Source organism: Sebastes fasciatus, unplaced genomic scaffold, assembly GCF_043250625.1.
Source record: "Sebastes fasciatus isolate fSebFas1 unplaced genomic scaffold, fSebFas1.pri Scaffold_61, whole genome shotgun sequence".
Lineage (NCBI taxonomy): Eukaryota > Metazoa > Chordata > Actinopteri > Perciformes > Sebastidae > Sebastes > Sebastes fasciatus.
The window spans coordinates 1-27,448 of NW_027428249.1; the positions used below are offsets into that span (position 1 = coordinate 1).

A 27,448-nucleotide genomic window follows, 5' to 3' on the forward strand; every position below is an offset into this window, starting at 1 on the left:
CTGATGTACCTTGACCTTGGAGTTCACCTCTAATCTCTTTGGAAGTTGTTCTGGGCTCTTTGGTTACCATTCGTATTATCCGTCTCTTCAATATGTCATCAATGTTCCTCTTGCGGCCACGTCCAGGGAGGTTGGCTACAGTCCCATGGACCTTAAACTTCTGAATAATATGAGCAGCTGTAGTCACAGGAACATCAAGCTGCTTGGAGATGGTCTTATAGCCTTTACCTTTAACATGAAGGTCTATAATGTTCTTTCTGATCTCCTGAGACAACTCTCTCCTTAGCTTTCTGTGGTCCATGTTCAGTGTGGTACACACCATGACACCAAACAGCACAGTGACTACTTTTCACCCTTTAAATAGGCAGACTGACTGATTACAAGTTTGAAGATACCTGTGATGCTATTTACAGGACACACCTTAGTTTAATATGTCCCTATGGTCACATCATTTTACATCTTTTCTAGGGGTACCATCATTTTTGTCCAGGTCAGTTTCATTAGTTTGTTTTTTAAAATGATTCTGTTGAACCATAATTCAAAAACAATATCTGATTTTCATTAGTTCATTTTCAGTACATTTTTATTTATAATTACTTTTGTCAGTTTCAAGTTATTTCAGTGACCATTGTGGGGTTTTCTCTCTTTAACGGAAGGGTACCAACAATTTTGTCCACGTCTGTATATGGAAGAAGTCCTGACCCATACTGAAGGTGAATGGATGACTACTAGACAGCTGTTGACCTGCAGCTGGAACATCAGCCTGTACCTTGACGGTGGAGTCGTCGCTGGCTGAAGCCAACCACTTCCCGTCTGGACTGAAGGCCAGACTCCTCACGGCCTGAGTGTGACCCTGCAACACAAACACAACTTCATCTGTCACCAGCTACACCACCATGATCCTCCAGGAGACCAGAGGTTCCTCTATCACACAGAGCTTCTTCCAAACGGGTGGAGAAAAATAGGAAATGCACTTTAAAATATACATTTTAGGGCTGTCAACACATTCAAATATTTAATCTCACATGTTTTATCTGTTCTAAATGAACCTTAAAGGAGATCAGTCCAGTATTTAATCCTCTTATCAACATGGGAGTGGACAAATATGCTGCTTTATGTAAATGCATGTATATATTTATTATTGTAAATCAATGAACAACACAGATCAATAACAGATATTGATCCAGAAACCCTCACAGGTACTGCATTTAGCATAAAACAATATGCTCCAATCAGAACATGGCAAACTGCAGCCCAACAGGCAACAACAGCTGTCAGTGTGTCAGTGTGCTGACTTGACTATGACTTGCCCCAAACTGCATGTGATGATCATAAAGTGGGCATGTCTGTAAAGGGGAGACTCGTGGGTACCCATAGAACCCATTTACATTCACTGATCTAGAGGTCAGAGGTCAAGGGACCTCTTTGAACATGGACATGACAGTTTGGAGCGTTATTTAACCTCTTCATGACCAGCTGGTCTGACATGGTTGGTACCGATGGATTCATCAGGTTTATAGTTTACTATGATGCCAGGATCTATATATAGATATAGACAGACAGACAGACAGACAGACAGATCTATACAGATCTATATAAATATAGATCTGTATAGATATATGATACCAGGATCTATATATAGATATAGATAGATAGATAGATAGATAGATAGATATATGATACCAGGATCTTCACGCTAGCTCTGAAACTGAGCCCACAAATATATGTTTTAAAATGTGCTTTTACAGTAATGTATTTAGTCCACAAACACACACACTGTAGTCCTCACCTTGTACCTGAAGACGTATCCTTTCCTCCGCACGTCCCACAGCTGACAGAGAGAGGACAGATCAGAAGACACATGTCATTAATACACATTATAATTCTATATAAGCTCTCACACACACAGAGACAGAGTCCTACCTTGATGTTGGTGTCCATGGAGCTGGAGGCCAGGAAGTCTCCAGACGGATGGAAGCCCAGACTGGTGATGTTGGATTTGTGTCCCATCAGAGTCCTTAAAACTGGATGAGACAGGGAGCAGCAGAGTGACGGGACTGATGAGGATCAGAGATCAGAGAGCTGTCTGGTGTTATAACAGAGGAGACTGTAGATGCAACCAGGACGCTTCAGGCTTGAACCCTTACTCAGAGGACATATCTGAATCTGCCAGCTTCCTGCTAGCTGTATGCGGCTGCAATAATGGAGATAGTGGCTGTAATAATGGAGATATTGGCTGTAATAATGGAGATAGTGGCTGTAATAATGGAGATAGTGGCTGCAATAATGGAGATAGTGGCTGTAATAATGGAGATAGTGGCTGTAATAATTTGAGATAGTGGCTGTAATAATGGAGATAGTGGCTGTAATAATGGAGATAGTGGCTGTAATAATGGAGATATTGGCTGTAATAATGGAGATATTGGCTGCAATAATGGAGATAATGGCTGTAATAATGGAGATATTGGCTGTAATAATGGAGATAGTGGCTGTAATAATGGAGATAGTGGCTGTAATAATGGAGATAGTGGCTGCAATAATGGAGATAGTGGCTGTAATAATGGAGATATTAGCTGTAATAATGGAGATAGTGGCTGTAATAATGGAGATAGTGGCTGTAATAATGGAGATAGTGGCTGCAATAATGGAGATAGTGGCTGTAATAATGGAGATATTGGCTGTAATAATGGAGATAGTGGCTGTAATAATGGAGATAGTGGCTGTAATAATGGAGATAGTGGCTGTAATAATGGAGATAGTGGCTGTAATAATGGAGATAGTGGCTGTAATAATGGAGATATTAGCTGTAATAATGGAGATAGTGGCTGTAATAATGGAGATAGTGGCTGTAATAATGGAGATATTAGCTGTAATAATGGAGATAGTGGCTGTAATAATGGAGATGTTGGCTGTAATAATGGAGATAGTGGCTGTAATAATGGAGATATTGGCTGTAATAATGGAGATAGTGGCTGTAATAATGGAGATAGTGGCTGTAATAATGGATAGTGGCTGTAATAATGGAGATAGTGGCTGTAATAATGGAGATAGTGGCTGTAATAATGGAGATAGTGGCTGTAATAATGGAGATAGTGGCTGTAATAATGGAGATATTAGCTGTAATAATGGAGATAGTGGCTGTAATAATGGAGATAGTGGCTGTAATAATGGAGATATTAGCTGTAATAATGGAGATAGTGGCTGTAATAATGGAGATAGTGGCTGTAATAATGGAGATGTTGGCTGTAATAATGGAGATAGTGGTTGTAATAATGGAGATATTGGCTGTAATAATGGAGATAGTGGCTGTAATAATGGAGATAGTGGCTGTAATAATGGATAGTGGCTGTAATAATGGAGATAGTGGCTGTAATAATGGATAGTGGCTGTAAGAATGGAGATATTGGCTGTAATAATGGAGATATTGGCTGTAATAATGGATAGTGGCTGTAATAATGGAGATATTGGCTGTAATAATGGAGATAGTGGCTGCAATAATGGAGATATTGGCTGTAATAATGGAGATAGTGGCTGTAATAATGGAGATAGTGGCTGTAATAATGGAGATATTGGCTGTAATAGTGGAGATAGTGGCTGTAATAATGGAGATATTGGCTGTAATAATGGAGATATTGGCTGTAATAATGGAGATATTGGCTGTAATAATGGAGATAGTGGCTGTAATAATGGAGATAGTGGCTGTAATAATGGAGATATTGGCTGTAATAATGGAGATAGTGGCTGTAATAATGGTGATAGTGGCTGTAATAATGGTGATAGTGGCTGTAATAATGGAGATAGTGGCTGTAATAATGGAGATATTGGCTGTAATAATGGATAGTGGCTGTAAGAATGGAGATATTGGCTGTAATAAAGAAGATATTGGCTGAAATAATAGAGATAGTGGCTGTAATAATGGAGATATTGGCTGTAATAATGGAGATATTGGCTGTAATAATGGATAGTGGCTGTAATAATGGAGATATTGGCTGTAATAATGGCGATATTGGCTGTAATAATGGAGATAGTGGCTGCAATAATGGAGATATTGGCTGTAATAATGGAGATAGTGGCTGTAATAATGGAGATAGTGGCTGTAATAATGGATAGTGGCTGTAATAATGGAGATAGTGGCTGTTATAATGGAGATATTGGCTGTAATAGTGGAGATAGTGGCTGTAATAATGGAGATATTGGCTGTAATAATGGAGATATTGGCTGTAATAATGGAGATAGTGGCTGTAATAATGGAGATATTGGCTGTAATAATGGAGATAGTGGCTGTAATAATGGTGATAGTGGCTGTAATAATGGAGATAGTGGCTGTAATAATGGAGATATTGGCTGTAATAATGGATAGTGGCTGTAATAATGGATAGTGGCTGCAATAATGGAGATATTGGCTGCAATAATGGAGATAGTGGCTGTAATAATGGATAGTGGCTGTAATAATGGAGATAGTGGCTGTAATAATGGAGATATTAGCTGTAATAATGGAGATAGTGGCTGTAATAATGGAGATAGTGGCTGTAATAATGGAGATAGTGGCTGTAATAATGGAGATATTAGCTGTAATAATGGAGATAGTGGCTGTAATAATGGAGATAGTGGCTGTAATAATGGAGATATTAGCTGTAATAATGGAGATAGTGGCTGTAATAATGGAGATAGTGGCTGTAATAATGGAGATAGTGGCTGTAATAATGGAGATAGTGGCTGTAATAATGGAGATATTGGCTGTAATAATGGAGATATTGGCTGTAATAATGGAGATATTGGCTGTAATAATGGAGATAGTGGCTGTAATAATGGAGATAGTGGCTGTAATAATGGAGATATTGGCTGTAATAGTGGAGATAGTGGCTGTAATAATGGTGATAGTGGCTGTAATAATGGAGATAGTGGCTGTAATAATGGTGATAGTGGCTGTAATAATGGAGATAGTGGCTGTAATAATGGAGATATTGGCTGTAATAATGGAGATAGTGGCTGTAATAATGGAGATAGTGGCTGTAATAATGGAGATAGTGGCTGTAATAATGGAGATAGTGGCTGTAAGAATGGAGATATTGGCTGTAATAATGGAGATATTGGCTGTAATAATGGAGATAGTGGCTGTAATAATGGAGATATTGGCTGTAATAATGGAGATATTGGCTGTAATAATGGATAGTGGCTGTAATAATGGAGATATTGGCTGTAATAATGGAGATATTGGCTGTAATAATGGAGATAGTGGCTGCAATAATGGAGATATTGGCTGTAATAATGGAGATAGTGGCTGTAATAATGGAGATAGTGGCTGTAATAATGGAGATAGTGGCTGTAATAATGGATAGTGGCTGTAATAATGGAGATAGTGGCTGTTATAATGGAGATATTGGCTGTAATAGTGGAGATAGTGGCTGTAATAATGGAGATATTGGCTGTAATAATGGAGATATTGGCTGTAATAATGGAGATATTGGCTGTAATAATGGAGATAGTGGCTGTAATAATGGAGATAGTGGCTGTAATAATGGAGATATTGGCTGTAATAATGGAGATAGTGGCTGTAATAATGGTGATAGTGGCTGTAATAATGGAGATAGTGGCTGTAATAATGGAGATATTGGCTGTAATAATGGATAGTGGCTGTAATAATGGATAGTGGCTGCAATAATGGAGATATTGGCTGTAATAATGGAGATAGTGGCTGTAATAATGGTGATAGTGGCTGTAATAATGGAGATAGTGGCTGTAATAATGGTGATAGTGGCTGTAATAATGGAGATAGTGGCTGTAATAATGGAGATATTGGCTGTAATAATGGATAGTGGCTGTAAGAATGGAGATATTGGCTGTAATAAAGAAGATATTGGCTGTAATAATGGAGATAGTGGCTGTAATAATGGAGATATTGGCTGTAATAATGGAGATATTGGCTGTAATAATGGATAGTGGCTGTAATAATGGAGATATTGGCTGTAATAATGGAGATATTGGCTGTAATAATGGAGATAGTGGCTGCAATAATGGAGATATTGGCTGTAATAATGGAGATAGTGGCTGTAATAATGGAGATAGTGGCTGTAATAATGGAGATAGTGGCTGTAATAATGGATAGTGGCTGTAATAATGGAGATAGTGGCTGTTATAATGGAGATATTGGCTGTAATAGTGGAGATAGTGGCTGTAATAATGGAGATATTGGCTGTAATAATGGAGATATTGGCTGTAATAATGGAGATAGTGGCTGTAATAATGGAGATAGTGGCTGTAATAATGGAGATATTGGCTGTAATAATGGAGATAGTGGCTGTAATAATGGTGATAGTGGCTGTAATAATGGAGATAGTGGCTGTAATAATGGAGATATTGGCTGTAATAATGGATAGTGGCTGTAATAATGGATAGTGGCTGCAATAATGGAGATATTGGCTGCAATAATGGAGATAGTGGCTGTAATAATGGATAGTGGCTGTAATAATGGAGATAGTGGCTGTAATAATGGAGATATTAGCTGTAATAATGGAGATAGTGGCTGTAATAATGGAGATAGTGGCTGTAATAATGGAGATATTGGCTGTAATAATGGAGATATTGGCTGTAATAATGGAGATATTGGCTGTAATAATGGAGATAGTGGCTGTAATAATGGAGATATTGGCTGTAATAATGGAGATATTGGCTGTAATAATGGAGATAGTGGCTGTAATAATGGTGATAGTGGCTGTAATAATGGAGATAGTGGCTGTAATAATGGTGATAGTGGCTGTAATAATGGAGATAGTGGCTGTAATAATGGAGATATTGGCTGTAATAATGGAGATAGTGGCTGTAATAATGGAGATAGTGGCTGTAAGAATGGAGATATTGGCTGTAATAATGGAGATATTGGCTGTAATAATGGAGATAGTGGCTGTAATAATGGATAGTGGCTGTAAGAATGGAGATATTGGCTGTAATAATGGAGATATTGGCTGTAATAATGGATAGTGGCTGTAATAATGGAGATATTGGCTGTAATAATGGAGATAGTGGCTGCAATAATGGAGATATTGGCTGTAATAATGGAGATAGTGGCTGTAATAATGGAGATAGTGGCTGTAATAATGGAGATATTGGCTGTAATAGTGGAGATAGTGGCTGTAATAATGGAGATATTGGCTGTAATAATGGAGATATTGGCTGTAATAATGGAGATATTGGCTGTAATAATGGAGATAGTGGCTGTAATAATGGAGATAGTGGCTGTAATAATGGAGATATTGGCTGTAATAATGGAGATAGTGGCTGTAATAATGGTGATAGTGGCTGTAATAATGGTGATAGTGGCTGTAATAATGGAGATAGTGGCTGTAATAATGGAGATATTGGCTGTAATAATGGATAGTGGCTGTAAGAATGGAGATATTGGCTGTAATAAAGAAGATATTGGCTGAAATAATAGAGATAGTGGCTGTAATAATGGAGATATTGGCTGTAATAATGGAGATATTGGCTGTAATAATGGATAGTGGCTGTAATAATGGAGATATTGGCTGTAATAATGGCGATATTGGCTGTAATAATGGAGATAGTGGCTGCAATAATGGAGATATTGGCTGTAATAATGGAGATAGTGGCTGTAATAATGGAGATAGTGGCTGTAATAATGGATAGTGGCTGTAATAATGGAGATAGTGGCTGTTATAATGGAGATATTGGCTGTAATAGTGGAGATAGTGGCTGTAATAATGGAGATATTGGCTGTAATAATGGAGATATTGGCTGTAATAATGGAGATAGTGGCTGTAATAATGGAGATATTGGCTGTAATAATGGAGATAGTGGCTGTAATAATGGTGATAGTGGCTGTAATAATGGAGATAGTGGCTGTAATAATGGAGATATTGGCTGTAATAATGGATAGTGGCTGTAATAATGGATAGTGGCTGCAATAATGGAGATATTGGCTGCAATAATGGAGATAGTGGCTGTAATAATGGATAGTGGCTGTAATAATGGAGATAGTGGCTGTAATAATGGAGATATTAGCTGTAATAATGGAGATAGTGGCTGTAATAATGGAGATAGTGGCTGTAATAATGGAGATAGTGGCTGTAATAATGGAGATATTAGCTGTAATAATGGAGATAGTGGCTGTAATAATGGAGATAGTGGCTGTAATAATGGAGATATTAGCTGTAATAATGGAGATAGTGGCTGTAATAATGGAGATAGTGGCTGTAATAATGGAGATAGTGGCTGTAATAATGGAGATAGTGGCTGTAATAATGGAGATATTGGCTGTAATAATGGAGATATTGGCTGTAATAATGGAGATATTGGCTGTAATAATGGAGATAGTGGCTGTAATAATGGAGATAGTGGCTGTAATAATGGAGATATTGGCTGTAATAGTGGAGATAGTGGCTGTAATAATGGTGATAGTGGCTGTAATAATGGAGATAGTGGCTGTAATAATGGTGATAGTGGCTGTAATAATGGAGATAGTGGCTGTAATAATGGAGATATTGGCTGTAATAATGGAGATAGTGGCTGTAATAATGGAGATAGTGGCTGTAATAATGGAGATAGTGGCTGTAATAATGGAGATAGTGGCTGTAAGAATGGAGATATTGGCTGTAATAATGGAGATATTGGCTGTAATAATGGAGATAGTGGCTGTAATAATGGAGATATTGGCTGTAATAATGGAGATATTGGCTGTAATAATGGATAGTGGCTGTAATAATGGAGATATTGGCTGTAATAATGGATAGTGGCTGTAATAATGGAGATAGTGGCTGTTATAATGGAGATATTGGCTGTAATAATGGATAGTGGCTGTAATAATGGAGATAGTGGCTGTTATAATGGAGATATTGGCTGTAATAGTGGAGATAGTGGCTGTAATAATGGAGATATTGGCTGTAATAATGGAGATATTGGCTGTAATAATGGAGATAGTGGCTGTAATAATGGTGATAGTGGCTGTAATAATGGAGATAGTGGCTGTAATAATGGAGATAGTGGCTGTAATAATGGAGATATTGGCTGTAATAATGGATAGTGGCTGTAATAATGGATAGTGGCTGCAATAATGGAGATATTGGCTGTAATAATGGAGATAGTGGCTGTAATAATGGTGATAGTGGCTGTAATAATGGAGATAGTGGCTGTAATAATGGTGATAGTGGCTGTAATAATGGAGATAGTGGCTGTAATAATGGAGATATTGGCTGTAATAATGGATAGTGGCTGTAAGAATGGAGATATTGGCTGTAATAAAGAAGATATTGGCTGTAATAATGGAGATAGTGGCTGTAATAATGGAGATATTGGCTGTAATAATGGAGATATTGGCTGTAATAATGGATAGTGGCTGTAATAATGGAGATATTGGCTGTAATAATGGAGATATTGGCTGTAATAATGGAGATAGTGGCTGCAATAATGGAGATATTGGCTGTAATAATGGAGATAGTGGCTGTAATAATGGAGATAGTGGCTGTAATAATGGAGATAGTGGCTGTAATAATGGATAGTGGCTGTAATAATGGAGATAGTGGCTGTTATAATGGAGATATTGGCTGTAATAGTGGAGATAGTGGCTGTAATAATGGAGATATTGGCTGTAATAATGGAGATATTGGCTGTAATAATGGAGATAGTGGCTGTAATAATGGAGATAGTGGCTGTAATAATGGAGATATTGGCTGTAATAATGGAGATAGTGGCTGTAATAATGGTGATAGTGGCTGTAATAATGGAGATAGTGGCTGTAATAATGGAGATATTGGCTGTAATAATGGATAGTGGCTGTAATAATGGATAGTGGCTGCAATAATGGAGATATTGGCTGCAATAATGGAGATAGTGGCTGTAATAATGGATAGTGGCTGTAATAATGGAGATAGTGGCTGTAATAATGGAGATATTAGCTGTAATAATGGAGATAGTGGCTGTAATAATGGAGATAGTGGCTGTAATAATGGAGATATTGGCTGTAATAATGGAGATATTGGCTGTAATAATGGAGATATTGGCTGTAATAATGGAGATAGTGGCTGTAATAATGGAGATAGTGGCTGTAATAATGGAGATATTGGCTGTAATAATGGAGATAGTGGCTGTAATAATGGTGATAGTGGCTGTAATAATGGAGATAGTGGCTGTAATAATGGTGATAGTGGCTGTAATAATGGAGATAGTGGCTGTAATAATGGAGATATTGGCTGTAATAATGGAGATAGTGGCTGTAATAATGGAGATAGTGGCTGTAAGAATGGAGATATTGGCTGTAATAATGGAGATATTGGCTGTAATAATGGAGATAGTGGCTGTAATAATGGAGATATTGGCTGTAATAATGGAGATATTGGCTGTAATAATGGATAGTGGCTGTAATAATGGAGATATTGGCTGTAATAATGGAGATATTGGCTGTAATAATGGAGATAGTGGCTGCAATAATGGAGATATTGGCTGTAATAATGGAGATAGTGGCTGTAATAATGGAGATAGTGGCTGTAATAATGGAGATAGTGGCTGTAATAATGGATAGTGGCTGTAATAATGGAGATAGTGGCTGTTATAATGGAGATATTGGCTGTAATAGTGGAGATAGTGGCTGTAATAATGGAGATATTGGCTGTAATAATGGAGATATTGGCTGTAATAATGGAGATATTGGCTGTAATAATGGAGATAGTGGCTGTAATAATGGAGATAGTGGCTGTAATAATGGAGATATTGGCTGTAATAATGGAGATAGTGGCTGTAATAATGGTGATAGTGGCTGTAATAATGGAGATAGTGGCTGTAATAATGGAGATATTGGCTGTAATAATGGATAGTGGCTGTAATAATGGATAGTGGCTGCAATAATGGAGATATTGGCTGCAATAATGGAGATAGTGGCTGTAATAATGGATAGTGGCTGTAATAATGGAGATAGTGGCTGTAATAATGGAGATATTAGCTGTAATAATGGAGATAGTGGCTGTAATAATGGAGATAGTGGCTGTAATAATGGAGATATTAGCTGTAATAATGGAGATAGTGGCTGTAATAATGGAGATAGTGGCTGTAATAATGGAGATATTAGCTGTAATAATGGAGATAGTGGCTGTAATAATGGAGATAGTGGCTGTAATAATGGAGATAGTGGCTGTAATAATGGAGATAGTGGCTGTAATAATGGAGATATTGGCTGTAATAATGGAGATAGTGGCTGTAATAATGGAGATAGTGGCTGTAATAATGGAGATATTGGCTGTAATAATGGAGATAGTGGCTGTAATAATGGAGATAGTGGCTGTAATAATGGAGATAGTGGCTGTAATAATGGAGATATTGGCTGTAATAATGGATAGTGGCTGTAATAATGGATAGTGGCTGCAATAATGGAGATATTGGCTGTAATAATGGATAGTGGCTGTAATAATGGAGATAGTGGCTGTAATAATGGATAGTGGCTGTAATAATGGAGATAGTGGCTGTAATAATGGAGATATTGGCTGTAATAATGGAGATAGTGGCTGTAATAATGGATAGTGGCTGTAATAATGGAGATATTGGCTGTAATAATGGATAGTGGCTGTAATAATGGATAGTGGCTGTAATAATGGATAGTGGCTGTAATAATGGAGATAGTGGCTGTAATAATGGAGATATTGGCTGTAATAATGGATAGTGGCTGTAATAATGGAGATAGTGGCTGTAATAATGGAGATAGTGGCTGTAATAATGGAGATAGTGGCTGTAATAATGGTGATAGTGGCTGTAATAATGGAGATATTAGCTGTAATAATGGAGATAGTGGCTGTAATAATGGATAGTGGCTGTAATAATGGAGATATTAGCTGTAATAATGGAGATAGTGGCTGTAATAATGGAGATAGTGGCTGTAATAATGGTGATAGTGGCTGTAATAATGGATAGTGGCTGTAATAATGGAGATAGTGGCTGTAATAATGGAGATATTAGCTGTAATAATGGAGATAGTGGCTGTAATAATGGAGATATTAGCTGTAATAATGGAGATAGTGGCTGTAATAATGGAGATATTAGCTGTAATAATGGTGATAGTGGCTGTAATAATGGAGATAGTGGCTGTAATAATGGAGATAGTGGCTGTAATAATGGAGATATTAGCTGTAATAATGGAGATAGTGGCTGTAATAATGGAGATATTATCTGTAATAATGGAGATAGTGGCTGTAATAATGGAGATAGTGGCTGTAATAATGGAGATAGTGGCTGTAATAATGGTGATAGTGGCTGTAATAATGGAGATATTAGCTGTAATAATGGAGATAGTGGCTGTAATAATGGAGCTATTAGCTGTAATAATGGAGATAGTGGCTGTAATAATGGAGATATTGGCTGTAATAATGGAGATAGTGGCTGTAATAATGGAGATAGTGGCTGTAATAATGGAGATATTGGCTGTAATAATGGAGATAGTGGCTGTAATAATGGAGATATTAGCTGTAATAATGGAGATAGTGGCTGTAATAATGGAGATAGTGGCTGTAATAATGGAGATAGTGGCTGTAATAATGGAGATAGTGGCTGTAATAATGGTGATAGTGGCTGTAATAATGGAGATATTAGCTGTAATAATGGAGATAGTGGCTGTAATAATGGAGATATTAGCTGTAATAATGGAGATAGTGGCTGTAATAATGGAGATATTAGCTGTAATAATGGTGATAGTGGCTGTAATAATGGAGATAGTGGCTGTAATATTGGAGATATTAGCTGTAATAATGGAGATAGTGGCTGTAATAATGGAGATATTAGCTGTAATAATGGAGATATTGGCTGTAATAATGGATAGTGGCTGTAATAATGGAGATAGTGGCTGTAATAATGGAGATAGTGGCTGTAATAATGGAGATAGTGGCTGTAATAATGGATAGTGGCTGTAATAATGGAGATAGTGGCTGTAATAATGGAGATAGTGGCTGTAATAATGGTGATAGTGGCTGTAATAATGGAGATATTAGCTGTAATAATGGAGATAGTGGCTGTAATAATGGAGATATTAGCTGTAATAATGGAGATAGTGGCTGTAATAATGGAGATAGTGGCTGTAATAATGGTGATAGTGGCTGTAATAATGGATAGTGGCTGTAATAATGGAGATAGTGGCTGTAATAATGGAGATAGTGGCTGTAATAATGGAGATATTAGCTGTAATAATGGAGATAGTGGCTGTAATAATGGAGATATTAGCTGTAATAATGGTGATAGTGGCTGTAATAATGGAGATAGTGGCTGTAATAATGGAGATAGTGGCTGTAATAATGGTGATAGTGGCTGTAATAATGGAGATATTGGCTGTAATAATGGAGATAGTGGCTGTAATAATGGAGATATTAGCTGTAATAATGGAGATAGTGGCTGTAATAATGGAGATATTAGCTGTAATAATGGAGATAGTGGCTGTAATAATGGAGATATTATCTGTAATAATGGTGATAGTGGCTGTAATAATGGAGATAGTGGCTGTAATAATGGAGATATTAGCTGTAATAATGGAGATAGTGGCTGTAATAATGGAGATATTAGCTGTAATAATGGAGATAGTGGCTGTAATAATGGAGATATTAGCTGTAATAATGGAGATAGTGGCTGTAATAATGGAGATAGTGGCTGTAATAATGGAGATAGTGGCTGTAATAATGGAGATAGTGGCTGTAATAATGGAGATATTAGCTGTAATAATGGAGATAGTGGCTGTAATAATGGAGATAGTGGCTGTAATAATGGAGATAGTGGCTGTAATAATGGAGATATTGGCTGAAATAATGGAGATAGTGGCTGTAATAATGGAGATATTAGCTGTAATAATGGAGATAGTGGCTGTAATAATGGAGATAGTGGCTGTAATAATGGAGATAGTGGCTGTAATAATGGAGATAGTGGCTGTAATAATGGAGATAGTGGCTGTAATAATGGATAGTGGCTGTAATAATGGTGATAGTGGCTGTAATAATGGAGATATTGGCTGTAATAATGGAGATAGTGGCTGTAATAATGGAGATATTAGCTGTAATAATGGAGATAGTGGCTGTAATAATGGAGATATTAGCTGTAATAATGGAGATAGTGGCTGTAATAATGGAGATATTATCTGTAATAATGGTGATAGTGGCTGTAATAATGGAGATAGTGGCTGTAATAATGGAGATATTAGCTGTAATAATGGAGATAGTGGCTGTAATAATGGAGATATTAGCTGTAATAATGGAGATAGTGGCTGTAATAATGGAGATATTAGCTGTAATAATGGAGATAGTGGCTGTAATAATGGAGATAGTGGCTGTAATAATGGAGATAGTGGCTGTAATAATGGAGATAGTGGCTGTAATAATGGAGATAGTGGCTGTAATAATGGAGATAGTGGCTGTAATAATGGAGATAGTGGCTGTAATAATGGAGATATTGGCTGAAATAATGGAGATAGTGGCTGTAATAATGGAGATATTAGCTGTAATAATGGAGATAGTGGCTGTAATAATGGAGATAGTGGCTGTAATAATGGAGATAGTGGCTGTAATAATGGAGATAGTGGCTGTAATAATGGAGATAGTGGCTGTAATAATGGATAGTAGCTGTAATAATGGAGATAGTGGCTGTAATAATGGAGATATTAGCTGTAATAATGGAGATAGTGGCTGTAATAATGGAGATAGTGGCTGTAATAATGGAGATAGTGGCTGTAATAATGGTGATAGTGGCTGTAATAATGGAGATATTAGCTGTAATAATGGAGATAGTGGCTGTAATAATGGAGATATTAGCTGTAATAATGGAGATAGTGGCTGTAATAATGGAGATATTAGCTGTAATAATGGAGATAGTGGCTGTAATAATGGAGATATTAGCTGTAATAATGGAGATAGTGGCTGTAATAATGGAGATATTAGCTGTAATAATGGAGATAGTGGCTGTAATAATGGAGATATTAGCTGTAATAATGGAGATAGTGGCTGTAATAATGGAGATAGTGGCTGTAATAATGGAGATAGTGGCTGTAATAATGGAGATAGTGGCTGTAATAATGGAGATAGTGGCTGTAATAATGGAGATAGTGGCTGTAATAATGGAGATATTGGCTGAAATAATGGAGATAGTGGCTGTAATAATGGAGATATTAGCTGTAATAATGGAGATAGTGGCTGTAATAATGGAGATAGTGGCTGTAATAATGGAGATAGTGGCTGTAATAATGGAGATAGTGGCTGTAATAATGGAGATAGTGGCTGTAATAATGGAGATATTGGCTGTAATAATGGAGATAGTGGCTGTAATAATGGAGATAGTGGCTGTAATAATGGAGATAGTGGCTGTAATAATGGAGATATTAGCTGTAATAATGGAGATAGTGGCTGTAATAATGGAGATAGTGGCTGTAATAATGGAGATATTAGCTGTAATAATGGAGATAGTGGCTGTAATAATGGAGATAGTGGCTGTAATAATGGAGATGTTGGCTGTAATAATGGAGATGTTGGCTGTAATAATGGAGATAGTGGCTGTAATAATGGAGATATTGGCTGTAATAATGGAGATAGTGGCTGTAATAATGGAGATAGTGGCTGTAATAATGGATAGTGGCTGTAATAATGGAGATAGTGGCTGTAATAATGGAGATATTGGCTGTAATAATGGATAGTGGCTGTAAGAATGGAGATATTGGCTGTAATAATGGAGATATTGGCTGTAATAATGGATAGTGGCTGTAATAATGGAGATATTGGCTGTAATAATGGAGATAGTGGCTGTAATAATGGAGATAGTGGCTGTAATAATGGAGATAGTGGCTGTAATAATGGAGATAGTGGCTGTAATAATGGAGATATTGGCTGTAATAATGGATAGTGGCTGTAATAATGGAGATAGTGGCTGTAATAATGGAGATATTGGCTGTAATAGTGGAGATAGTGGCTGTAATAATGGAGATATTGGCTGTAATAATGGAGATATTGGCTGTAATAATGGAGATATTGGCTGTAATAATGGAGATAGTGGCTGTAATAATGGAGATAGTGGCTGTAATAATGGAGATATTGGCATCTCCTGTTGGATGTTTGAGGAGAGTTTGGAGGTGTTGAAGAGGAAAGAGAACAAAGAGGGTCTCACTCTTGGCAGCCTCCAGGTCCCAGACCCGTATGGATCCAGACTGTGAACCAGCGACGACCTGCTCCTCCGACAGGTTGAACTGGACACACTCCACCGGGTTCTTGTGACCAGTCAGACTCTGAGAGGACACACAGAGACATGTCAGAGTATAGAATGAAGAATACATCCAGGTGGTTCAGGTGTCCGTCTGGAGGTCAGGGACCAGGTCTCACCATGATGCAGGTGGCCTTGCTGACAGCCCAGATGTTGACCCTACAGTCCTCCCCTCCGGTGGCCAGCAGGCGGCCGGAGCTCTTCCCCAGAGACAGACAGGAGACGCCGCTGGAGTGAGCCTCGAACTCCTCTGTTCGACCACACAGGAGGACACGGTTAGTTCAGACCTGGTCCTCCTGGAGGACAGGGTTAGTTCAGACCTGGTCCTCCAGGAGGACACGGTTAGTTCAGACCTGGTCCTCCTGGAGGACAGGGTTAGTTCAGACCTGGTCCTCCTGGAGGACAGGGTTAGTTCAGACCTGGTCCTCCAGGAGGACACGGTTAGCTCAGACCTGGTCCCCCACGAGGACACGGTTAGTTCAGACCTGGTCCTCCAGGAGGACACGGTCAGTTCAGACCTGGTCCTCCTCTGTTCAACACGATGACATGGTTAGTTACACCGTCACTCGTCACACCAGTATATACAGAGGTATAGGGAGGTATACGGAGGTATAGGGAGGTATAGGGAGGTATACGGAGGTATAGGGAGGTATAGGGAGGTATACGGAGGTATAGGGAGGTATAGGGAGGTATACGGAGGTATAGGGAGGTATAGGTAGGTATACGGAGGTATAGGGAGGTATAGGGAGGTATACGGAGGTATAGGGAGGTATAGGGAGGTATACGGAGGTATACGGAGGTATAGGGAGGTATACGGAGGTATAGGGAGGTATACGTAGGTATAGGGAGGTATACGGAGGTATACGGAGGTATAGGGAGGTATACGGAGGTATAGGGAGGTATAGGGAGGTATACGTAGGTATAGGGAGGTATACGGAGATATAGGGAGGTATACGGAGGTATAGGGAGGTATAGGGAGGTATACGTAGGTATAGGGAGGTATAGGGAGGTATACGTAGGTATAGGGAGGTATAGGGAGGTATACGTAGGTATAGGGAGGTATACGGAGATATAGGGAGGTATAGGGAGGTATACGGAGGTATAGGGAGGTATAGGGAGGTATAGGGAGGTATAGGGAGGTATACGGAGGTATACGGAGGTATACGTAGGTATAGGGAGGTATACGGAGGTATAGGGAGGTATACGGAGGTATAGGGAGGTATAGGGAGGTATACGGAGGTATACGGAGGTATACGGAGGTATACGGAGATATAGGGAGGTATAGGGAGGTATACGGAGGTATAGGGAGGTATAGGGAGGTATAGGGAGGTATACGGAGGTATACGGAGGTATAGGGAGGTATAGGGAGGTATAGGGAGGTATACGGAGGTATAGGGAGGTATACGTAGGTATAGGGAGGTATACGGAGATATACGGAGGTATACGGAGGTATACGGAGGTATAGGGAGGTATAGGGAGGTATACGGAGGTATACGGAGGTATACGGAGGTATAGGGAGGTATAGGGAGGTATAGGGAGGTATACGGAGGTATACGGAGGTATACGGAGGTATAGGGAGGTATACGGAGGTATAGGGAGGTATACGGAGGTATAGGGAGGTATAGGGAGGTATACGGAGGTATACGGAGGTATACGGAGGTATACGGAGGTATACGGAGGTATAGGGAGGTATACGGAGGTATAGGGAGGTATACGGAGGTATAGGGAGGTATAGGGAGGTATAGGGAGGTATACGGAGGTATAGGGAGGTATAGGGAGGTATAGGGAGGTATAGGGAGGTATACGGAGGTATACGGAGGTATAGGGAGGTATAGGGAGGTATAGGGAGGTATACGGAGGTATAGGGAGGTATACGTAGGTATAGGGAGGTATACGGAGATATACGGAGGTATACGGAGGTATACGGAGGTATAGGGAGGTATAGGGAGGTATACGGAGGTATACGGAGGTATACGGAGGTATAGGGAGGTATAGGGAGGTATAGGGAGGTATACGGAGGTATACGGAGGTATACGGAGGTATAGGGAGGTATACGGAGGTATAGGGAGGTATACGGAGGTATAGGGAGGTATAGGGAGGTATACGGAGGTATACGGAGGTATACGGAGGTATACGGAGGTATAGGGAGGTATACGGAGGTATAGGGAGGTATACGGAGGTATAGGGAGGTATAGGGAGGTATAGGGAGGTATACGGAGGTATAGGGAGGTATAGGGAGGTATAGGGAGGTATAGGGAGGTATAGGGAGGTATACGGAGGTATACGGAGGTATAGGGAGGTATACGGAGGTATAGGGAGGTATACGGAGGTATACGGAGGTATACGGAGGTATAGGGAGGTATACGGAGGTATAGGGAGGTATACGGAGGTATAGGGAGGTATAGGGAGGTATAGGGAGGTATACGGAGGTATACGGAGGTATACGGAGGTATAGGGAGGTATACGGAGGTATAGGGAGGTATACGGAGGTATAGGGAGGTATAGGGAGGTATACGGAGGTATACGGAGGTATACGGAGGTATACGGAGGTATAGGGAGGTATACGGAGGTATAGGGAGGTATACGGAGGTATAGGGAGGTATAGGGAGGTATAGGGAGGTATACGGAGGTATAGGGAGGTATAGGGAGGTATAGGGAGGTATAGGGAGGTATACGGAGGTATACGGAGGTATAGGGAGGTATAGGGAGGTATAGGGAGGTATACGGAGGTATAGGGAGGTATACGTAGGTATAGGGAGGTATACGGAGATATACGGAGGTATACGGAGGTATACGGAGGTATAGGGAGGTATACGGAGGTATACGGAGGTATACGGAGGTATAGGGAGGTATAGGGAGGTATAGGGAGGTATACGGAGGTATACGGAGGTATACGGAGGTATAGGGAGGTATACGGAGGTATAGGGAGGTATACGGAGGTATAGGGAGGTATAGGGAGGTATACGGAGGTATACGGAGGTATACGGAGGTATACGGAGGTATAGGGAGGTATACGGAGGTATAGGGAGGTATACGGAGGTATAGGGAGGTATAGGGAGGTATAGGGAGGTATACGGAGGTATAGGGAGGTATAGGGAGGTATAGGGAGGTATAGGGAGGTATACGGAGGTATACGGAGGTATAGGGAGGTATAGGGAGGTATACGGAGGTATAGGGAGGTATAGGGAGGTATACGGAGGTATAGGGAGGTATACGGAGGTATAGGGAGGTATACAGAGGTATACGGAGGTATACGGAGGTATAGGGAGGTATAGGGAGGTATAGGGAGGTATACGGAGGTATAGGGAGGTATACGGAGGTATACGGAGGTATAGGGAGGTATACGGAGGTATAGGGAGGTATACAGAGGTATACGGAGGTATAGGGAGGTATAGGGAGGTATAGGGAGGTATAGGGAGGTATAGGGAGGTATACGGAGGTATACGGAGGTATAGGGAGGTATACGGAGGTATAGGGAGGTATAGGGAGGTATAGGGAGGTATACGGAGGTATAGGGAGGTATAGGGAGGTATACGGAGGTATAGGGAGGTATACGGAGGTATAGGGAGGTATACGGAGGTATAGGGAGGTATAGGGAGGTATAGGGAGGTATAGGGAGGTATAGGGAGGTATAGGGAGGTATACGGAGGTATAGGGAGGTATACGGAGGTATAGGGAGGTATACGGAGGTATACGGAGGTATAGGGAGGTATAGGGAGGTATAGGGAGGTATACCGTTACAACCTCATCTACCAGTATTCAGAGAGAACTAACGGAGGAGGGCCGGGGCCCCCTGCTCCCGGTGTGACTCTCGACCGGTGTGGACTGTCCTCAGAGCCCCCCGACCGTGTCGTGCCCCCAGGGCGGGGCTCGGCCCACGTAAAAGGCTCCAGGGCTCTGCGGCGATGTCGGCAACCCACCCGACACGTCTTGAAACACGGACCAAGGAGTCTAATGCACGCGAGAGTCAGAGGGTGGAAGCAAAACCCCGTGGCGCAATGCAAGTGAGGGCCGGCGCGCCGGCTGAGGTGGGATCCCGGCCCCGCGGGGTCGGGCGCTCCACCGTAAAGTGGTATCGGTGCCGTTTTGCAAGTATGACCTCATGAGCACAGTGTCCCTACTTCTTTCTATTATGAAGTGATGAGGTGGTGTCTTTACGTCACACCAGCAGCTCAACAGTTGATCAGTGTTTTCAGTCCGAATCAACGAGGACATTTCAAATGAAGCTGAAACTCACGCAGCCTCCAGGAGATCTTGGTGGTGTTGGCTGCAGCCATACTGGTCCCACTGGTCCCACTGGATGTCTGATCTGCTGGACCACTGCAGAGGTTAACTCATCAGGTTCAGTCAGGACATCAGCTCCTCCTTTACTGTCTGCACTGAGCGTCCTCCACCTGCAGGGACAACAAAGGTCATGTGACATCAACCGGTGCTGCTGATTGGCTGAAAACCATCGTTCCTTCAGCCTGAACACTTCCTGTTTCATCAGACTCTGGATTCTGCTCCAGATGGGACAAACGGACCATAATATTATGAACTGGGTTTCAGTGGTGACAAAAAATGCTGTTTTATACCCTGAAAAGATGAGTCCAGAGGGTGTTCTGCCTCCTCCTGCTCTGACATTACTTCTGAATTGTGTGTTTTTAAATAGTGCAAAGATAACTAAACTAAACTAAAATAACTAAACTAAACTAAAATAACTAAACTAAACTAAAATAACTAAACTATAATAACTAAACTATAACTAAACTAAAGTAACTAAACTAAATTAAAGCTGCAAGCAGCGATGATCGGGCCCTCGCCCATGCGCGCACGTCGGGGGAACGCGCACGTCGGGGCACGTACATGTCTTCAGGGCAAGACTCTTATAAAACATGTCAAATTTGGGGAAGATTGGACAATGTACAGCCAATTTACAGCAACTTCCTGTTTCCTGTAGGGGGCGCTATGACTATCACGCATAATACCACATATATGTCTTCAGGCCTGGTCCATTATCCAGCTTGTGAAGTTTGGAGCAGATTGGACTATGTACGACAAAGTTACAACAACTTCCTGTTTTTTGGCGAAGAAGCTTTTTCGCCGCCACGCCACGGCAACATGGTTCGATAACTTTTTGATCTTTTGATAAGTTTTCATCCCAAAGGTCTTAAGATACTACTGACCAAGTTTCAGGTAGATCTGATTAATTTCTGAGGCAGTGTACATCAATGTGTAAAACATGATATTTCCTGTTACCACTAGGTGGCGCTATGACTGTGAGCCAAAATTTGCATATGGATGGTGTCAGAGAGGGACTTTTATCAGGCATGAGAAATTTGGAGCATATAGGAAAGGACCACAGGCTGGATTCGAACCGGGGTCCACCGCTCTTAAGACGCTCGCTCTACCGACTGAGCTAAAGCTGAGCTAACCAGCCGCCGAAGGAAAATTTTTCTTTCATCATTGGAGGTTACAAGATTTGTACTTCTTCATATGTTCTTAGTATTTTTCTCACGGATTAACCCACAAGAAAAGATTATATTCATTTTAAATTGTATTTTTATGTAGAGTTTTTCCCAGGCAGTGTTTTGTTTCATTGTTTCACCAAATTTCATAAATTTAGGAGAGGGTTACAACCATTTCCGGTTTCCTGCAGGGGGCGCTATGACTATCACGCATAATACCACATATATGTCTTCAGGCCTGGTCCATTATCCAGCTTGTGAAGTTTGGAGCAGATTGGACTATGTACGACAAAGTTACAACAACTTCCTGTTTTTTGGCGAAGAAGCTTTTTCGCCGCCACGCCACGGCAATATGGTTCGATAACTTTTTGATCTTTTGATACATTTTCATCCCACAGGTCTTAAGATACTACTGACCAAGTTTCAGGTAGATCTGATTAATTTCTGAGGCAGTGTACATCAATGTGTAAAACATGATATTTCCTGTTACCACTAGGTGGCGCTATGACTGTGAGTCAAAATTTGCATATGGATGTTGTCAGACATGGACCTTTATCAGGCATGAGAAATTTGGAGCATATAGGTTAATGTACGACAAAGTTACAACAACTTCCTGTTTCTTGGCGAAAGGCGCTTATTCGCCGCCACGCCACGGCAACATAGTTCGATAACTTTTTGATCTTTGAGCAATTTTTCATCCCAAAGGTCTTAAGATACTACTGACCAAATTTGAAGTTGATCGGGTTAAGTCTCTAGGAGGAGTTCGTTAAAGTACAGCGGCTGGAAATGGTAAAAAACGCCATAAAATCCAATATGGCCGACTTCCGGTTGGGTTTACGGTATACCTCCAAGAGGGTTTTATTTACGTCTCATCATGGTACATATACCTACCAAATTTCGTAAATTTAGGGGAAACGTGTCGTCGGGGCTACTCAATAGGGGGCGCTAGCGAGCCAATTTGCCACACCCGAGCACGAAACCCATATCAGATATTTATTTCACGCACGTCTGACACGTGTGCAAAATTTCAAAACGCGTTCATTATCCCAAGCACCTCATTTTAACGCGCAAAGACATAATAGAATAATAATAAGAATAATAAGAATAAGAATAATAATCATTTGAAATACAATAGGTCCTCGGACCGACTTTGTCGGTGCTCGGGCCCTAACTAAAATAACTAACCTATAATAACTAAAATAACCAAACTAAACTATAATAACTAAACTAAACTAAAGTAACTAAACTAAACTAAAGTAACTAAACTATAATAGCTAAAATAACTAAACTAAAATAACTAAACTAAAATAACTAAACTAAAATAACCAAACTAAACTATAATAACTAAACTAAACTAAAGTAACTAAACTAAACTAAAATAACTAACCTATAATAACTAAACTATAATAACTAAAATAACTAAACTAAAATAACCAAACTAAACTATAATAACTAAACTATAATAACTAAACTAAACTAAACTAAAATAACTAAACTAAACTAAAATAACTAAACTAAAATAACTAAACTAAAATAAAATAACTAAACTAAACTAAAGTAACTAAACTAAACTAAAATAACTAAACTAAACTAAAATAACTAAACTAAACTAAAATAACTAAACTAAACTAAAATAACTAAACTAAACTAAAATAACTAAACTAAAGTAACTGAACTATAATAACTAAAATAACTAAACTATAATAACTAAACTAAACTAAAATAACTAAACTAAACTAAAATAACTAAACTAAAGTAACTGAACTATAATAACTAAAATAACTAAACTATAATAACTAAACTAAACTAAAATAACTAAACTAAAATAACTAAAATAACTAAACTATAATAACTAAACTAAAATAACTAAACTAAACTAAAATAACTAAACTAAACTAAAATAACTAAACTAAACTAAAATAACTAAACTAAAGTAACTGAACTATAATAACTAAAATAACTAAACTATAATAACTAAACTAAACTAAAATAACTAAACTAAAATAACTAAAATAACTAAACTATAATAACTAAACTAAAATAACTAAACTAAACTATAATAACTAAACTATAATAACTAAACTAAACTATAATAACTAAAATAACTAAACTAAAATAACTAAACTATAATAACTAAACTAAACTAAAATAACTAAACTAAAATAACTAAACTATAATAACTAAACTAAACTAAAATAACTAAACTAAAATAACTAAACTAAACTATAATAACTAAAATAACTAAACTAAAATAACTAAAATAACTAAACTAAAATAACTAAACTATAATAATTATAATAACTATAATAACTACTCTAAGTAAAGTAAACTAGTGAACTATCTAGCAGGTCAGTCTGGTTAACAGTCTGGTTAACAGTCTGGTTAACAGTCTGTTAACGAGACGGTTAAACAGACTGTTAACAGTCTGGTTAACAGTCTGGTTATCAGTCTGTTAACCAGACTGATAACCAGACTGTTAACAGTCTGGTTAACAGTCTGGTTATCAGTCTGTTAACCAGACTGTTAACCAGACTGTTAACAGTCTGGTTAACAGTCTGGTTAACAGTCTGGTTAACAGTCTGGTTATCAGTCTGGTTAACAGACTGATAACCAGACTGTTAACCAGACTGATAACCAGACTGTTAACAGTCTGGTTATCAGTCTGGTTAACAGACTGATAACCAGACTGTTAACCAGACTGATAACCAGACTGTTAACAGTCTGGTTATCAGTCTGGTTAACCGTCTGGTTATCAGTCTGGTTAACAGACTGATAACCAGACTGATAACCAGACTGATAACCAGACTGATAACCAGACTGTTAACAGTCTGGTTAACAGACTGTTAACCAGACTGATAACCAGACGGTTAAACAGACTGTTAACCAGTCTGGTTAACAGACTGTTAACCAGACTGATAACCAGACGGTTAAACAGACTGTTAACCAGACTGTTAACCAGACTGATAACCAGACTGATAACCAGACTGTTAACAGTCTGGTTATCAGTCTGGTTAACCGTCTGGTTATCAGTCTGGTTAACAGACTGATAACCAGACTGATAACCAGACTGATAACCAGACTGATAACCAGACTGTTAACCAGACTGTTAACAGTCTGGTTAACAGTCTGGTTAACCGTCTGGTTATCAGTCTGGTTAACAGACTGATAACCAGACTGATAACCAGACTGTTAACAGTCTGGTTATCAGTCTGGTTAACCGTCTGGTTATCAGTCTGGTTAACAGACTGATAACCAGACTGATAACCAGACTGATAACCAGACTGATAACCAGACTGATAACCAGACTGTTAACAGTCTGGTTATCAGTCTGGTTAACCGTCTGGTTATCAGTCTGGTTAACAGACTGATAACCAGACTGTTAACCAGACTGATAACCAGACGGTTAAACAGACTGTTAACCAGACTGTTAACCAGACTGTTAACAGTCTGTTTAACCGTCTCGTTAACAGACTGTTAACCAGACTGTTAACAGTCTGGTTATCAGTCTGGTTATCAGTCTGGTTATCAGTCTGGTTAACAGTCTGGTTAACAGTCTGTTTAACCGTCTGGTTATCAGTCTGGTTAACAGTCTGTTAACCAGACTGATAACCAGACTGTTAACCAGACTGTTAACAGTCTGGTTATCAGTCTGGTTAACAGACTGATAACCAGACTGTTAACCAGACTGATAACCAGACTGTTAACCAGACTGATAACCAGACGGTTAAACAGACTGACCTGCTAGATAGTTAACAGTCTTCAGGTTGTTGATCTAACTGTTGTTAACTAGCTCCTAGCTACTGTTAGCTCAGCGCTAGTTAGCAGCAGTTAGCTTAGTACTGCTAAGCTAAGCTAAGCTAAGCTAAGCTAAGCTAGGTTGTTACTCGTCTGGTCTGGGTGGGTTACCTTCCTCTGCTCGGTGATGATCCGGTGGTGATGAAGGAGATGTTACCCGGTGAAGCGGCTCTCAGCAGCAGCTGATCAGCTGATGGTGACCTGTTGACAGTCTGGCTGCTGCAGCTTAGCAACAACACGGAGGACTCCTGTCCTCCAGAGATCTGAGTCTGGTTTAGACTAGTTACACTAGCTGTAGCTCGGGTTAGGGCTCGGGTTAGCAGGTCAGGCTGGTTGCAGGCTGGTTGCAGGCTGGTTGCAGGCTGGTTGCAGTCTAACTGCTGCAGCTTAGCAACAACACGGAGGATCTGATGGGCGGGTAGCTCCCATGATGCGTTGCGTGAATTGTGTCCCTAACTTCCGGTGCGTCGTGTCACTGAATGGTTTCCATGGTAACGGTCCGCTAATCCGCTCTAATAGAGCGATGTCATCAATACATCTAGTACAACATGAGAACACCAGCTGTTACAGTCATCACTGCCTCCTAACGTCACATCACATCAGATCACATAACCTCCACTAACAGATAGATAACATCACATAACCTCTACTAACAGATAGATAACATCACATCACATCACATAACCTCCACTAACAGATAGATAACATCACATAACCTCTACTAACAGATAGATAACATCACATCACATCACATAACCTCTACTAACAGATAGATAACATCACATAACATCACATAACCTCCACTAACAGATAGATAACATCACATAACATCACATAACCTCCACTAACAGATAGATAACATCACATAACCTCTACTAACAGATAGATAACATCACATAACATCACATAACCTCTACTAACAGATAGATAACATCACATAACATCACATAACCTCCACTAACAGATAGATAACATCACATAACATCACATAACCTCTACTAACAGATAGATAACATCACATAACCTCTACTAACAGATAGATAACATCACATAACATCACATAACCTCTACTAACAGATAGATAACATCACATCAGATCACATAACCTCTACTAACAGATAGATAACATCACATAACCTCTACTAACAGATAGATAACATCACATCACATCACATAACCTCTACTAACAGATAGATAACATCACATAACCTCTACTAACAGATAGATAACATCACATCACATCACATAACCTCTACTAACAGATAGATAACATCACATAACCTCTACTAACAGATAGATAACATCACATCACATCACATAACCTCCACTAACAGATAGATAACATCACATAACATCACATAACCTCCACTAACAGATAGATAACATCACATAACATCACATAACCTCCACTAACAGATAGATAACATCACATAACCTCTACTAACAGATAGATAACATCACATAACCTCTACTAACAGATACATAACATCACATAACCTCTACTAACAGATAGATAACATCACATCACATCACATAACCTCCACTAACAGATAGATAACATCACATAACATCACATAACCTCCACTAACAGATAGATAACATCACATAACCTCTACTAACAGATAGATAACATCACATAACATCACATAACCTCCACTAACAGATAGATAACATCACATAACCTCTACTAACAGATAGATAACATCACATAACATCACATAACCTCTACTAACAGATAGATAACATCACATAACCTCTACTAACAGATAGATAACATCACATAACATCACATAACCTCCACTAACAGATAGATAACATCACATAACATCACATAACCTCCACTAACAGATAGATAACATCACATAACATCACATAACCTCCACTAACAGATAGATAACATCACATAACCTCTACTAACAGATAGATAACATCACATAACCTCTACTAACAGATACATAACATCACATAACCTCTACTAACAGATAGATAAC

At 39.3% G+C, this 27,448-nt stretch overlaps 1 protein-coding gene across 1 annotated transcript; it reads right to left on the bottom strand.

Moving 5' to 3' along the window:
- Positions 1–583: 583 nt before the first annotated feature.
- LOC141763847 (uncharacterized) lies at positions 584–26,043 on the bottom strand. The gene is made up of 7 exons (XM_074628606.1): positions 25,569–26,043; positions 20,453–20,609; positions 16,335–16,465; positions 16,123–16,240; positions 1,924–2,024; positions 1,790–1,831; positions 584–853 (listed from the first exon to the last, which is right to left on the bottom strand). Exons 2-7 carry the CDS (start codon positions 20,490–20,492, stop codon positions 647–649), a joined length of 639 nt encoding a protein of 212 aa, XP_074484707.1. The 5' UTR covers positions 20,493–20,609; positions 25,569–26,043; the 3' UTR covers positions 584–646.
- Between the last annotated feature and the right edge of the window lie 1,405 nt (positions 26,044–27,448).

Coding starts and splice junctions, on each gene's coding strand:
- LOC141763847 (XM_074628606.1), bottom strand. CDS start 20,492: ATGGCTGCAGCCAACACCACCAAGATCTCCTGGAGGCTGC. Junction 16,241..16,334: donor GCAAGGCCACCTGCATCATG/GTGAGACCTGGT, acceptor GTGTCCTCTCAG/AGTCTGACTGGTCACAAGAA. Junction 1,832..1,923: donor CCATGGACACCAACATCAAG/GTAGGACTCTGT, acceptor TCTCTCTGTCAG/CTGTGGGACGTGCGGAGGAA.